We start from the raw sequence: 17,006 nt of genomic DNA, 5'->3' as shown, positions 1-17,006 counted from the left end.
AACATGCAAAACTCTGTAGTATTCTTATATACTAGACTTGAACAATTTGAAGAGGTGAAGAAACAAGTACATTTACAAATTTACAATAGCAACTGAAATAATTAAATATCCAGAAATAAATTTACCGAGGATGCAAAGGGCTTGCACTAGGAAACTACCAAGCATTGCTAAAAGAATCAAAGAAACCTAAATAAATGAAAGAATATTCTGTGTTCATGGCTTGGAACACTAAATATAGTTGAGATGTCAATTCTACCCAAAGCAATTTACAGATACAACATAATCAGAATAAAAATTCCAATAGCCATCTTTGCAGATATTGGAAAAACCAATGACCAGATGTATATGGAAGAGAAAGTGGCCCCAAATAGCCAAAGTCATCTTGAAAAAAAACAAAGTTAGATGATTCACACTGTCCTATTTTAGAACTTATTCTAAAGCTATATTAATCAAACATGGTACTGATACAAGGACTGACATGCAGGCCAATGGAATCAAATTGAGAATTCAGAAATAAACTTTTTTTTTTAATTCAATTAAGTTTATTAAAGACATTCAATTCAGGAAATTGTACAAACAAAACAGAAATAAACTCTTAAATCAACTGATGTGACAAGATTGCCAAGTCCATTCAAAGAGAAAAGAATAATCTTTTCAACAAACAGTGTTGGGTAAATGGGACATCCATATGTAAAAGAGTGAAGGTAGGGCAGGCAATGGTGGTTCAGTGGCAGAGTTCTCACCTGCCATGCCAGAGACCCAGGTTCGATTCCCAGACCCTGCCCATGAAAAAAAATAATAATAAATAAAATGAAGGTGGCCCTTATCACACAATACACAAAATATTAACTCAAAATGGATCAGAGACCTAAATATAAAAACTCAAACTATAAAATACCTGACCGAAAAAAAAATAAGGAAATAGCTTGAGGCCTTGTATTAGGCAATGGTTTCATAGACTACGTAAAAGCATGAGCGATGAAAGAAAAAAATAGATAAATATGACTTCATCAAAATAAAAAAAAATGCATATCAAAAGTCTTCTTCATGAAAGTAAAAAGACAACCTACAGAAGGTATAAAATATTTGGAAACCATATATCTAATAAATGTTTAATATCCATAATATAAAAAGAAATCCTATAACTCAACAACAGAAAGACAAACATTCCAATTAAAAAATGGACAAAAGACTTGAATAGAAATCTTTCCAAAGAAGAGTTAAAAATGGCCAAAAGATGCTAACCTTCATTAGCCATATGGGAAATGCAAATCAAAACCATTGATACCATTTCACACCCATTAGAACAGCTATTATTAAAAAATATATATATATCCAGTGTTGTTTAGGATGTGGATAAATAAGAACACTCATTCATTGCTGGTAGCAATGTAAAATGGTGTAGCCACTGGGTAAAAAAGTTTGTCAGTACCTCCAGAAGTTACATACAGAATTACCATATGATCTGGCAATCCCATGTCTAGGCAAAATCTCAAAAGATTTGGAAGCCAGGACTCGTATATTTGCCCACTGATGTTCACGACAGCATTATTAACATTATTAACAATTGTTAAAAGATGGAATCATCAATTGCCCTAGAGTCGACCAACTGATGAATGGAAAAATAAAATGTAGTATATACATATAATAGATTATTCAGTCATAAAAAAGATTAATTTCTATTACATTCAACAACACGGATAAACTTGAAGATGGCATGGTGGGTGAAATGAGCCAGGCACAAAAGGAAACTATTGTATGATCTCACTAATACGGAATAATTAGAATCAGCAAACTCATAGAGTCAGAAACGAAAAAACAGGTCACCAGGTGTGTTTGGTAGGGCATTGAACGCTAATGCTTAAGTCGTACAGTTTCTGTTTGGGTTGAGAGAAGTTTGGTAATGGATGGCGATGATGGTAGCCAACATTGCAAATGTGAATCACACCACTGAATTATATATTTGAATGGGGTTCAAAGGGGAAAACTTAGGTTGTATATATGTTACTAAAATAATTTTTTAAAACAGCACTGGACAGCAAAACACACATAGTGAAGCCTAAGGTAAGTTATGGACTACAGTTAATAGTACAGTTATAATAGTACTATTTCATCAATTTAACAAATATACCACATTCATGCAAAGTGTCATTAATAGGGAAAACACTGAGTGTGAAGGGTGGATATATAGCAACTCTCCTTCAATATTTTTTTCTGTAAGCCAGAAACTTCTTAATTAAAAACAAATTTAAAGCAAAAACAAAGAAATTAGTCAGGTGGTCATATGTATAAACATCTGCAAAACCTAAAGCCATGCCAACATTTTGCACAATTGTCATTGGATCAAGGTGTGAGGAAAAGATATAGATTGACATTAAAAAATTAGATCTGGATATACAAAGTTTTATTTTTGAAAAAAACATTAAAAATAAAATAGTTTTTAAATGTCTCATAAAAATAAAAGTTCAACGGTATATAGTGAATAAAAGATAAACAAAAATTATGGGTTTTGGTAGCTTTTCTTTAACAGGCACACACCAATTTATCAAATGTAAACTCTATTTAGTTTTTTGTTTATTTCTCTATACCACATACTAAGACTTATTCTCAAAGACATAGTAGAAAGCAAATCAAGCCCCCTTTCTTGACTACTCTTGGAGTGATATAATCTTTTAATTGCATCTAAAGTAGGATATTTAACTTTCATTAAATTACAGGGTATTTCTTTATGAAGTTTCACATAAAATGTAGATTATGAATGCTTAACCATACTTACCAGGAGATGTTGAGCCCTTTAAGTATCCAAAAACATTTGTAACTGTTTTGAAGTTTGAGACTGTCTGAACACGCATGCTGACAATTATTTTTTCTGAAAAATAATTTAAAAGATGCTTGTAATTTACATATTTTCTTGCATATTGTTTTTTCCTTAAGACGCTAAAGTGCATTTATCTGTTATCACTAGCAAAAGAATTTCACACAACTGAATTTTTCCAGATACCTAGTTATTCTTTGTGTTAAGTATTTTAGATGCTTGTTATGCAATGACGACTAAGATGCAATTGCTAGCTTCTTATTACATTACTACGGAACCGTAAAAAGACAATGCTAAATCTCACATTCAGAGCTACATTTGGGGTTCAACATGGGAGCATACAGAAGAGGTCATCATAGAAACATGGGCAACTTATATTAACAAAAGAAAAAATATCAGATAAACATATAACTGAAGACTATTGAATATTTTTATGTTCTATAAAAGAACATGGGGAATAAGATTTAAATTTTCCTCTATAATGCATTTTTACATTAGCCCTTTGAAAACTCTAAGATATTACACAAGTTAAAAGGATAACAATTCTTAAAGCTACGCATATACTGGAGCATTCACTTTTATCTTTGTTTGTAGGTCCCTTCACATCTATTTTAATTCTTGCAGAGCTCTTGTTCTTTGAATTCTTACATTCATGTTTGATATTCAAAAATTTTGACAGCATATAGGGCAAAACTATGCCTTGAAGCAGGTCCTTGAATGTCTTCTGTAGTGACATGTATTGATCCTGTAATTGCTGGATTATGGGAATTTTGGGTAATCCTAAGGAAGTTTCCAGGGCAGCCAGGAGGTAGTATATGGGAAGGGGTGGCAATTAGAAAGCAGCTAATACAAAGTAGCCAATGATAGTACGCAGAGCCTTAAATGTCACTTTTTACTGTTAGAAGAAAATTATGCTAAACATGTTGCTTTTTTCCTTGTCTGTATACCTTTTCTAAAAATTTAAAAGGAAAATCAGTACAGTGATTCTTTTAGAATTAAAATTAAACCAGTAGAATACTCCCTTGGAGACCTGTGTCCAATTCCCAGAACATGTATCCCACCCTAACCCCAAAAAATAAAATTAAATAAAACAAAAGTAAAGAGAATCTGCTTAGAGCCTGGGCTCTGTGCTTTTAATTTAGGTGCTGAGTATTTGTTGTTGCTTTTAGTGTTTGTTTAATTCTCAGTTCTAGTTGCTTCAAAGACTCTAGATAAATAAACATTAGGTAAGAAAGTCATTATCTTATTGTTTTTATTCATATTTCTAGCTCATTTTGAAATTAGATCTGGATGAAGTATCTTCTTTGGTTTTCAAAGATTTGTAATTAAAATATTTTGAATTTAGCAGTGTGATGGTCAATTTTTTTGTCAATTTGCCTAGGCTACAGTACCCAGTTATTGAATCGAAGATTAATCTAGGCAATGCTGTGAATAAGTTTTGTAGATGTGGCTAAAATCTAGAATCTACTGACTTTAAGTAGTTTACCCTGATAATGTAGCTGGTCTCATCCGAACACTTGAAGGCTATAAATAGCAAAATCTGAGGTTTCCAAAAGAAGAAATACTAGACTCAAGACAGCAACATCATCCCTTGACTGAGTCTCCAGCCTGCTGGGCTATTCTGTGGATTACATGCAACAATCCTGTACATGAATTCTTATTTCATGTTTCTAATGTTTGTTTAAGAGATTCTTGCTTCTAGGTTTGTTCCATAGAGTCTGAGTGAATGGATATATATATATATATATATATATATATATATATATACACACACACACACACTAATATATTTATATATTTGTTTCTGTTCCTCTGATGGAGCCTAACTCATACAAACATTGAGAAAGCCCCCCAAATGTGCAAAAACTGTTTGAATAACATTTCACATTAATACATTGCCTTATAATTTATAATAGCCATTCTCACAAACATATGCTAATTCTCATTTTGTTCTTGAAACTACCAATTAAAAGTGGTTCTGTTACCCTTTACATACTTATTGAATTAGGCAAACAAAGTTAATAGGGGCAGAGCTGGTCAATGAACCCAGAACTTTCTATAGATAACATTTTTATATGAATACAAAAAATTCTCTCAATCTAAGACTCAATTTTCATTTTATATTATATTTCTTACCAATCTATAAATCTATAAGAATCAACAGTAATAAAACATTCAATGATTTTCCACACCTAGATTTAACATATGGTTTACCTTATTTCCTTCATCAAAACCTTTTCAATAAAGATACAAATAAAACCCTAAATAAGTAGATATATACATACATACATACATACATACATACATACATAATAAAATAAACCGAATCTTACAGATTCTATACTTACCCTGGGGATAGTGTATTTCACATCTATGCAAGTTTTTGTTATACGTATATCGATAGATATAACTATAGTTAGACATACACTTAGGCACAGGCACAGACAACAGACACAGATAGAAGCATATCCTATTATTTTGCAGGCTTAAATATTGCTTAAATTGTATCACATTTTTTCATTTAGCATTTTATTTTCCATAATTTCCATAAAAATCAATTGAGATCTGGATCATTCAGTTTACCCATTTATTTTCCAGTTCCATTACAGAGGATTAGTCAGATTGTTTCCACTCTTTCACTCTTAGAGTGTCACAAAGAACACTTTTACATTTCTTGGGCACGTGCACCATACTTTCTCCAAACAACTAGAAGTAGAATTTCTGGTTTAGATTATATACTTGTCTTCAGCTTTATTAGATATTGAACACTTGCTCCTCAGGCTTTTTAAATTTTGACAATCTGATGGGTATAAGAAGCTCATTAGAGTTTTAATTTGCATTTCCCAAATTTCTATGCATTTTTTAATTGTTCATATATATATATATATATATATATATATATATATTGGTCATTCAGGTTTCTTGTTCATATTCACTTTTTCTTTTGTTTTGTAGGAGTTCTTTTTGTATTATAACTATTATTCCTTCATTATGTGTGTGATATATATATATATATATATTTTTTTTTTCTGTCTGTAGTTGACCTTTTCACATATTTATGCTTTTAAAATATTAGCATAGTAAAATTTGTCATTATTTCAGTCAGTATTTGTGGGATATTTTTTCATGTATTTTGTTTTACTTTGCTTAGAAAATACTCTATTCTGTTAGCATGAAGATGTTCTTCAAGAATTTTAAAGTTGTTAATTAAGAATTTTAAAGTTGTTTTCTTCCCCAAACACTATTGTGTCTTTAATCCAGACAGAATATGTTGTAAAACAGTGACCAGATTATGTCTCTATCTTATAAATTGTCAACTGTTCCTTAATTTATTGAGTGGTTCATTTTCCCTCCATTAAGTATTCATGAAGCTGCTGCAATATAATAAGTTCTAATTTATGCACAGATTCATTTTTAGCCTTTCTACTGCATTTCCGTTAACCTGTGTGACATTATTTTAATCAATATAGCGTCATAATGTCTGAAACGGTGGCTCCTCTATTATTATTCTTATTATTATTACTATTCCTTTCTTCTACTATAGGTACAACTATCATTACTAAATAATTTTCTTAGGTACATAAGAATCAATATTTCCATATGAATTTTTATATTACCTTGTCATGTATCATGAAAGGATATTTTGAAATTTTATTAGGATGGCATTAAATTAATAGGCCCACTTGACAAAACCATATTCAATCTGTACATGGTGTGCTTCTCAGTTTATTTCATTGCATTTGTCTTATAATAAAATTTTATATTTTTCTCCATAAAGGTTTTTCACAACTATTGTTGAATTTATTTATTATGTTTCCATGCTATTTTTTTTGTATGCTGTGTGGCAGGGGTCACCTTTCATTCTTTTTCCATGTAAGTATCCCCTTATTGCAGCACCATTTGTTGAATCCTTGTTTGTTTGGGTTTTTTTGTTTGTTTGCTTGCTTGTTTGTTTGGGAAATGCATGGGCAGGGAATTGAGCCAGATTTCCCACATGGCAGGCAAGAATTCTGCCACTTAACTACCCTTGCACCCTGTTCCCATGCTACTTTTTTTTTTTTTTAAACATGGGTAGGCGCCCGGTATCGAACCTGGGTCTCTGGCATGGCAGGCAAGAATTCTGCCAATGAGCCACTATTGTACAGCCCTTCCATGCTATTTTAACAAAAATAACATTTGTATCTGATTATTTTTGTACAAGCATGCTATTTAATTTTATAGCTTGTTCTTATGAGAGTTCATGTCAATCTCCTATAGATTTTAATGCTTGATATGATAAGGTTTTTTTTGTTTTTTTTTTTTTTTGTAGTTTTCAATGTGGACAATTGTTTATCAAAGAGAGAAAGAGAAATTTTGGTTTGTCTTCTAAATCTTTATAGCTTTTACTTACTAAACTTAATTTTTTATTTCATCCAGAATGCTGGTCCAGTGTGGAATGGAGATGATAAAAGGCTCCTTGTCTTGTATTCTCGATTTAAGAAAAATGTTTCTAAGGTTTTATTTTATTTTTTTAAAGATGTTTGCTGTAGGTTTCTGGGGAATTCCTTTATCATATTAAGGAAAATGACTTCTGTTCTTACTTCGTCAAGAGATTTTATCATAAACAAATATTGAAATATCTACTGAAAAAAAGTAAAAGGCTTTTCACTTTGAACATAATACAAAAGCCTGCATTCATTTAATAAGCCCTACCTGGTTTCTGAAATGTTTATTATGTTTGGTTAGTAATATATTTTAGGATATTTGCATATATGTTTATAAGTTATTGTTCAAAATTTTACTTCTCATTTGTTCTTATCTGGCTTTGATATCTAGATTATACAACAGCAAAAACATTTTAGGGATCTTTGCTTCCTTTATACAGATGCAATAGGAATTTGTGTAATATGGAGAGTATCTGTTTTACAAATTTAGAATTGATATATAAAACAATGTGGTTCTGATATTTTGAGGGGGATGGGGGGTGGGAGAAGGTTTATGCTAGTTCCAAATAAATCTTTTCTACAGGTTTAAGTCAATTCAGATATTTAACATAAGATTGTTTATTTCTCCTAAATGTATTTGTGTTCTTACATTAAAAACAAAATCAATGACAAATCTGTAATTTTGTCTTTTCTATTTCTAACATTAAATTCATTTACATCTTTTGTTTTCCTTTCATCAGCTTTATTAAGAAGTTTCCTATGTTGTTAATATTTTTAAACAACCAGTTTTGGCTTCTGTAGATCCTAATTTTTTTTTACTTTATTTTCACTTCAATATTATCTGTTCTATGTTTATTATTTCTATTATTAAACTTCACCTGAGTGTACTCTGTTATTCTTTCCCTATCTTCTCTAATTAAATAGTTAGCTCATTACTTTTCAGTCTCTGTATTTATATGTTACAAATATGCTATTAAGACTATAAATTTTCTATGTAGCTGTAGCACAGTAATTGGGATATATGCTCTTCTTATTAAACAAATTCTTAAAAAACACATTTTCATTATAATTCTTATATGGATTATTTCAAAGATGTGGATTACTATATTACTATATTCTATTATATTCTATTGATACCTAACAACTTAATTATGTACAGAAAACAGAGCCTGTAAGCTACTGATACTTTGATATTAGCTATAATTCCACATAAAGGATGTACACTTCCTCTTTGAAGGGTACAACATTCCATATATAGATATGTCTGTAGATCAAGCATGAAATTTGTTCTATACGTTTTCTCTGTTAAAATCTGTTAATGACTAAGGCATGATAAAGTTTCTCTCAATAATGGGAAATTTAGAATTTTATCCGGGTAATATTATAAAATTTTTCTTCATTTATTTTACATAAGTTTACTAAGTGTGTACAAATTTGGAATTGTTATATCTTTCTGAAGAATCAGTCTTTATATCTTTTTTCTGCCCCCAATATTTTTTGTCCTAACGTCTTTTTCTTTCTGATGCTAACATAGTTACTCCATTTCATCTCGTCAATAATTCTCTGATACAAAGTTTCCCAGAATTATGTTTACTTTTGCTATGCATCCTGTGGGGCATTTCTGGCTTGAGGATAATTTTTATGCTGATTTCTTGGCTTGGAATTCTCATACCACAAAGGAAGTGAAAATTCTGAGCCAGGGTCTTTGATTTTTAAAGGCAGATTTTCGTTTTTCCATTTCTTGGGCTCAGGCGGAAGAAAGTTTCCTTTTCCCAGTAGGTGGGTTTATTTGTATTCTTTCTACTTCTTTCCCAAGCTCCTGGTTTTATATGGTGGACTAAGTTTCAACTTCCTGCCTCCCGTGGGCTCATCACCGTATCTCCTGTCCAGGTGCAGGGATTACTTCCAGAGCTGTAATTCATCGGGATAACTAACTTTTTGATTCCAGGCAACTACAAAGTTTCCTGCTTATTTCTCTGACTTAGTTCTGTCTTTATTTTTGCTTCTGTATATTTGGTTTTATTTGTAGATAGCTGCTTTTAAAGAATTTTTTTTGTTATATTTCATTTAGTGTTTCTAGACTTTTATGTGGAAGTATTTCTAACTTTTTATTCTGCCCTCTTCTCTTCACAAAGTCTAAGCATCCTACTTAAAAGAAGCAGAGTTCTGAAAAAATGATGAGGATACTATGTTTACATTGGCTCCTTCCAACTAATACAGGGGTTTCTTTATGAATCAATGGGAAAGGACTGGTCCAAATAACAGCATATTGTAAAAGCAAACTTTAATCTATTCATCTACATCTTCATAAATGATATTGCTCCCAATACATTTTGTTTTATATTACTCCATATTCATGTCTGAAAAAAAAGTATAGAATCTGTTTTCCTTAACTACTAGCAGCACCATAATCACAACTTCAATTTTAATTATGAAAATCAATAAAGTTTTGGTTAAACTAATGTTCTCATAACATATCTACTCTATTTGTTATTGCTAATGTGGACAGCCCACTGCTAGCCACTGTCACTGTCACTGTTTATAGGAATAATAATAGCACATTGTACTTAGAAATTTATCTTATAGGAACAATTCAATCTCTACTGTAAAATCTATAATAGCAACTAAAGAAGAAAACATAATATCCCCGTCAGAAGAATGACTTAGAAAATTATAATAAAATATATGGCTGTTAAAACATAGAAATAGTATGCAGAAACATGGATATACCATCAGTAAAAATAATTGATTACAAAGGGTTATATGCAATGATTGAACTTATGTGTATGCTTATAGACAAAATCTGAGAAAAGGAGAGATAAAAAAATAAAACAGAAATTGAGTTAGATAGGTATGCTAGTTTGCAAGCTACCGGAATGCAATATACCAGAATAGGAAAAGCTTTTACAAAGGGGAATTTAATAAGTTACAAGTATATAATCATAAGGCCATGAAAATGTCCAAACTGAGGCATCCAAAGAAAGATACCTTAATTCAAAGAAGGCTGATGTGTCAGGAACAGCTCTGTCAGCTGGGAAGTCACATAGCCGGCATCTGCTGGTCCCTTGCTCCTGGGCTCCATTGCTCTCAGCCTCTGTTCCTGTGGGGGTTCCTCATTGTGCTTTTCCAGGGCTGCCCTTCAATTCTTGGCTTCCCTCCTCTCTCCCCAGTTTCTGGCTTCTTAACACCTCATGGCATTGTCTGCTGGGCTCCAAGCGGCTCCACATGTTGGCAACTGTGTAAGCTCTGCTCTGTCGGCTCTGAGGTTTCTGTCATTTCTGATCCTCTCCAAAATACCTCGTCTTTTAAAAGATTCCAGTAAACTAATCAAGACCCATTTGGAATGGGTGGAATCACATCTTCATCTAATCAAAAGATCATACCTACAATTGGGTCTGTCACATCTCTATGGAGATAATCTTATCAAAAGTTTCCAACCTACAGTATTGAATCAGGATTAAAAGAAAAAGCTGCCCCCACAAGGTATATCAGGTTTAAAGCATGGCTTTTCCAGGGTACATGATACTTTCAAACTAGCACAACTGGCCTCCCCATATTTGCAGGGGTGAGTTATGGTTGTAAAGAGGCTTGTGAAACCTTCATTCTTGGGCATGCCCACTTCTCCAAAACCCTGGGGACAGTGGGATTAAAACCTAAGGAGGAGATTGTTTACTCCTAGTGCTTCACCTAATAACAATGAATCCCCCAAAACTAAATTTATTTCATGAATTGGCAGGAAATGAGGTTTGTTTAGAATAGTTACATAGTACAGACAGACATGCTCTCTCTCTTCTCCTTTAACCAAAAAAGGAAAATGTAAACTAAGCACTGACCTTCCGTTCTTCCTTCATATAAGTCATGAGAAAGGTTATGTTCAGAGTAGCATAGTTCTCAGACTACAATAAATTGATATCTGAGATCCAAAAACCACCATAAAAGAAAGTTAATACACTGAGCACATATACTATCTAAAGTAAACATCTTGGAATAAACAGTATAAAAATTTAAATTAAGCATTACAGTTAAACTCAAAAAAAGAAGGGATTGTATGAGAAATGTAAACAAAAATCAGAAATCATAAACTATAACCAAGAGGAAATAATAGATATGGAAAATATAATAATTGATATAAATATATTAATACATAGGATAAGTAGATACAGTTAGTAACGGACGAGTACAGCTGAAGAATGAATTTGAGAACTCAAAGATCAGGGTGAGAATTTTTCCAGAGAATAAATAAAGAAAATATCAAAGTAAAACTAACAGATTTGGTAGCTATAAAGCTGTAGCCCAAAGAAAATAGAAAAGAAAATAAAACAACAATTCATGGAGAGAAAATAGTAGAAGACATAATCTGTCTAGAATACACATGAATTGCAGTGAAATTTAATGGCATGAGAAACAAAGCGAAAAATTCTAAAATTTTCCACAACGAAAATCAGATCACTTATGAAAGAATATGTTCAACTTGATACCAAGCTTTTCAAAAACAACACTTGACACAAGAAAGCCATAAAGTATGTTGTTGAAGAAACAAAAAAGTAGCAAAAAGCATGTTGAACCTAAATCATTTGATAAGAAGGAACTGAGGGCAATCTAGGAATCTATCCCTGGAGCAATGGAAATATTAAAAGTAGTGAATTTAATTTTTGAATATTATATAGCATGCACATACAGCATTATAGATAGATAGTAACCACAAATTTCTGAATGAAAAAAGAAAGCAAAAGAAAAAGGACAAAACATTTTGTACAATAATGCCTATTTAAATTCAGCATTCATGCACTTAAAGCAATGCACAGTTTCTTCCTCTTTCCCTGCCCTTCCTTCCTTTCTCTTCCTGAATGAGTCAGTCCAGGTGCCAGTCAGTGGGGCTGGCCAAGGCTGGCACTTCCAAGAGTGATGGTAAATGAGAATGCCCAGAGGGCCCCAAAAGAAGGAGTCAGAGCCTGCCTATGAGGTAAGAAAGACACCAAATGGGGTAGGCAGCCCAGTGCAGAGCTATCAAGGCCCAAGCATAGTGAGGAGGGAGTGTGTGTGTGTGTGTGTGTGTGTGTGTGTGTGTGTGTGTGTGTGTGAAGCCTGTATCTGGGAAGAAAGCATCTACCAGGGGAAATGGTGCCATTTGAGAAGTCAGTGAAACAGAATGACTTTGAGACGAATAGCCCATGTGAGGTGGTGGGGTTGCCAGAGCTCTAGTGGATTCAGGAAGGTATCCTGATAGAGAAAGGGGTAATGGCAGCAATGGGCAATTGAGTAGACATAGGGGAACTGACTTCCTAAGTAAATACACTAGGATAATGGACAGTAGATTTCTCACCATCAGAATGGTTTTCAACACATGTAGATAGCTATATAAATATAAATATAAATCTGTATGCATAGATATACTTATTTATCTTTTTGGCATGGGCAGGCACCAGGAATCAAACCCAGGTCTCTGGCATGGTAGGCGAGAATTCTGCCACTGAGCCACAGAGACATACTTATTTTTATATGTTTATCACATATAACTATAATATGAAAATACAAATATATTTCCCTAGCTGTGTTCACTGAGATATTCCGAAAAAGCAACACTCTATCAATGACGCTGACATCTAAACTCCAAGTATATTTTTCAAAATACCATTCTTCACTCAAAGGCATTAGGGCCCTTTGGGGAAACTTCTTATAAGAAGGTTGGGGTAGGTACAGTACAAGATAATTGAGAACATCTTGATGTGTCAGAAACTAAGGAAATAATCAAAGAATAATGAGAATATGGCAAAAGGATATAGAACCCTGGGTGAAGTTGCTCTTATTGGCCAAATCTGGGACAATTAAATATGCAAATATAAATAGTATTGGATTACAGCCCATCTAATATATTAAGTATATAATCCTACTATAGAATAAATACATATTGATGTGTACGTGTACACACACACACACACACATACTGTATACACATTTAAGAAAAGTCTTCTTTACAGTACAATGCCAACTTACAAATGTAAAAGGGGCAATGGAACTGGAATGTCACCAGTGACATCATCATGGTAATGACTAATTTGGGCTAGAAACATCAATGAATGTTGAAACTAGTGAGTGGAAGTTGGAAGGGGGTGGGGTAGTGTATTTTATGGATTTAAAGTATTTTTCACAAAATGTTAATTTATTATAAAAGAAAAGAAAAAAAGAGCAAATTTGCAGTGAAGAGACCTGGCAGATACCTTAATCAAGTGACCAAAGGTAGCATCACCAGTGATGGACAGACTGACATCACATGCCACCTGGTAAAGTACGTTGGGAAAAACACAGTACCACTTAAGCAATATTCCTGGCAAAGATGCAGAGCCTGAATCTTAACAATGAGAAAATACCAGATAGATTCATACAGGGAGACATACTGAAGATAACTGGTTATGCTTCAAAGATCACAAGGCTATGAAAGTCAAGAAAAGGCTAAAAAAATGTTCTAAGTTGAAGGAAACAGGAGACTTGACAACTTGGAGGAACACATGATCTTAGCTTGGCTCTTTTTTGTTATTTAGGAACATTATTGGGACAAATAGAAAAATGTAAATGGGGTCTATGGAATCTCTAGTAGTAATGTATCAATGCTATATTCAGATATTCAGACAAACAGTTGGCATCTAGGAAAAATGTAAGCATATCACAGAGCCCCAATTATCAAAATTGTTATCCTAGAGTTGTTGCCAGTCTTGGAGAATGCAGGTAGCCTCTAGAAGCTGGAAAACATAAGGAAATGGAACATCCCATAAAGCCTCTGTAAGGAACATAGCCTGCCAATACCTTGATGTTAATCCAGTAGAGCCATTTTGGACTTCTGACCTCCAAAACTGTGATATAAATTTTGGGTTTAAATCACTAAGTCTGTAGTAATTTGCTACAGTGGCAATAGGAAACTGATATATCCAGTGAAAATATTTTTTAACATCAGGGTAAAATAAATGATAGTTTCAGACAAATGAAAACTGGGTTTACCACCATCAGAATACCAATACAGGAAATTCTGCAAGATGTATTTCAGTCAGAAAGAAAATGATCTCTGATGGAGGTTGTGAATTGAAGGGAGAAGGAAAGAACAAGGGAAGTAGTTTCTATGGATAAATGTAAATTGATGGAGTATATTACACTTTATTAAGTTCTGGGGGGAGGGGAACAAGATAGAGTCAAAATACTGAGAGAATAACATATACGTAAGGAAGGGATATAAATGGTTGTGCTGATTTGAAACTGTTGTGTACCCCAGAAAAGCCATGCTCTTTAATCCTCATTTAATACGTTGGGTGGGAACTTTTCCATTGTTTCCATGGAAATGTGACCTGTCCAGTTGTGGGTAGTACCTTTTGATTAGGTGGTTTCCATGGAGATTTATCTCCACTCTTTCAAAGTAGGTCTCAATCTGCCTACTGGAGTCCTTTAAGAGGGAACCATTTTGGAAAAAAGCCATGGTGCTGACACAGGAAGAGATGTTTGGAGATGAGGAAGGAAAACACCCCTGGCAAAGATGTTTGAAATGAGAAGTCAAAGACCCCAGCAGATGCTAGCTGCATGCCTTCCCAGCTGGCAGAGCTGTTTCAGACCCATTGGCCTTCCTTGATTCAAGGTATTTTCCTGGATGCCTTAGTTTGGACATTTTTATGGCCTTAGAACTATAAACTTGCAACTTAATAAATTCCCTTTTAAAAGCCATTCTATTTCTGGTATAATGCATTCTGGCAGCTTTAGCAAACCAAAACAATGGTCTTAAGTGTTCTAAGGTTTTTGTATTGTCTTGATGGAGATAATGATAAAGATAATTGTTCTAGTTTATAAACTGCCGGAATGTGATATAACAGAAATGGAACAGCTTTTAAAAAGGGGAATTTATTAAATTACAAATTTATTGTTCTAAGGCCATGAGAATGTCCAAATGAAGGCACCAATAAGAGGTTACCGTCACTCAAGAAAGGCGAAAGACGTTTGGAGTTTCTCTCTCAGCTGGGAGGGCACATGGCAACATCTGCTAGCTTTTTCTCCCCGCTTCTGGTTTCATGAAGCTCCCCCAAGGGCAGTCCCTTTTTCTCTAAAGGTCTCTGGCTGTGTGGGTTCTGTTGGTTCTGAGCTTTTTTCCAAAATGGTTCCCTCTTAAAGGGCTCCAATAAGCAACCCCACCTTGTATGGGTGGAGACATATCTCCATGGAAACCATCGAATCAAAAGTTACTGCCCACAATTGGGTGGGTCACATTTCCATTGAAACAATAAAAAAGATATCACCCAGCAATATCGAATGAGGATTAAAGTCTTGGACATGCTTTTCTGGGTTACACAATAGATTCAAAGCATAAAAATAATGACATTTACCTTCACTAAGTTAAGGATACAAGCTTTCATTTCTAGTGTGTGCCAGTTTTGAAAGTATTATGTACCCCAGAAAATCCATGTTTAATCCTGATCCAATCTTATGGGGGCAACTATTTCTTTTAGTCCTGATTCAACATTCTAGAGTAGGAATTTTTTATTAGATTATCTCCACAGAGATGTGGCATGCCCAATTGTGGGGTGTGGCTTTTCAATTAGCTAGAATGTGACTCTACCCATTCAAGGTGGGTCTTGATTATTTTACTGGAATCCTTCAAGAAAGGAAACATTTTGGAGAAAATTCAGAGCCGACAGAGATTGCTGATGTAGATGTTTGGCGACTGAGACAGAAATAGCCTGGGTGCTGTGCAAGGACTCACGGAAATAGCCAGAATTTCAAGAGAAGAAATCTCCAGGCCTGGCAGATGCTACGCTAAGGGATGAAACCCAGAGTTGTGTCCCAGAGCAGCTAAGTGAAGGCCCACAGTCACTCAGAGAGGAACCAATTGGCATCAGAGGCTGGAAGCAATGGAACTGGGAACAAAGACTAGCAGATGCCAGACACAGGCCTTCCCAGATCACCCTTCCTTGAACCAAGGTATCTTTCTCTGGATGCCTTAGTTAGGACACATTTATGGCCTTGGGACTGTAAACTTGTAACTTATTAAATTCCTTTTTTAAAAGCTGTTCAATTTCTGGTATATTGCATTGTAGCAGCTAACTGACTAATACATAGTGTAACTCTAAAAGAATACATAAAATGTTCATAACTTAAAAAATAGTAAAGGGAGAGGTATAATGATGAATAAACAAATCTAAACAGAAAAGGAAAACAGAATATGTAGTACAAAGAGTAAATGGAAATTAAGATGAAAAAGATAAATTAAAATATATTAGAAATCATACTAAATGTACAGGACCAAATTTTCCAGTTCAGAATTTGTTAGTCTGTATTAAAAATCCAAACTAGTTTCTATTAATAAGATATATATAAAATAGAATGTTATATAAAGGTTGAAAGTGATACCTATCAAAAGCAGTGGGTTTTTTGCCCAGTGCATGCAAATGACCAATTCCTGAGACACAGAGTTTTAGAGAGAGTTTATTGCTGTGTGTGAAGCAGATCAGATAGCCTACTGGCCTAAAAATCTGTCTCCCCAAACTGCAGTAATTCTGATAGTTTTATCATATTCAAAAGAAGGGCCATATTTTAGGGTAATGAGCACAATGGTTTCAGATGATGTAATTAGAGGCGATTTAATTATTGCGCATGTGCAGATTGGTTACATGCTGAGGTACAGAATGTATGTAAGAAAATGGCAGCCTTAATATTACGATGGACATGATTTTTAGTATTATAATGAGGTATAGGTCACTCATAGGTTAAAGTTTAAGCTACTGCATATGTCAGGT

At 33.7% G+C, this 17,006-nt stretch overlaps 1 protein-coding gene across 23 annotated transcripts in view; it reads right to left on the bottom strand.

Moving 5' to 3' along the window:
- NAALADL2 (N-acetylated alpha-linked acidic dipeptidase like 2) overlaps positions 1 to 17,006 on the bottom strand; it is a 1,514,274-nt gene that overhangs the window by 377,841 nt on the left and 1,119,427 nt on the right. For all 23 annotated transcript variants that reach the window (XM_077161086.1, XM_077161088.1, XM_077161081.1 and 20 more), the window contains one exon: positions 2,777 to 2,869. In XM_077161086.1, coding sequence (XP_077017201.1) covers positions 2,777 to 2,869 — 93 coding nt within the window. The remainder of the gene's footprint in view (positions 1 to 2,776; positions 2,870 to 17,006) is intronic.

Source organism: Tamandua tetradactyla, chromosome 5, assembly GCF_023851605.1.
Source record: "Tamandua tetradactyla isolate mTamTet1 chromosome 5, mTamTet1.pri, whole genome shotgun sequence".
Classification (NCBI taxonomy): domain Eukaryota; kingdom Metazoa; phylum Chordata; class Mammalia; order Pilosa; family Myrmecophagidae; genus Tamandua; species Tamandua tetradactyla.
This window is presented reverse-complemented; position numbering and strand designations above follow the sequence as displayed.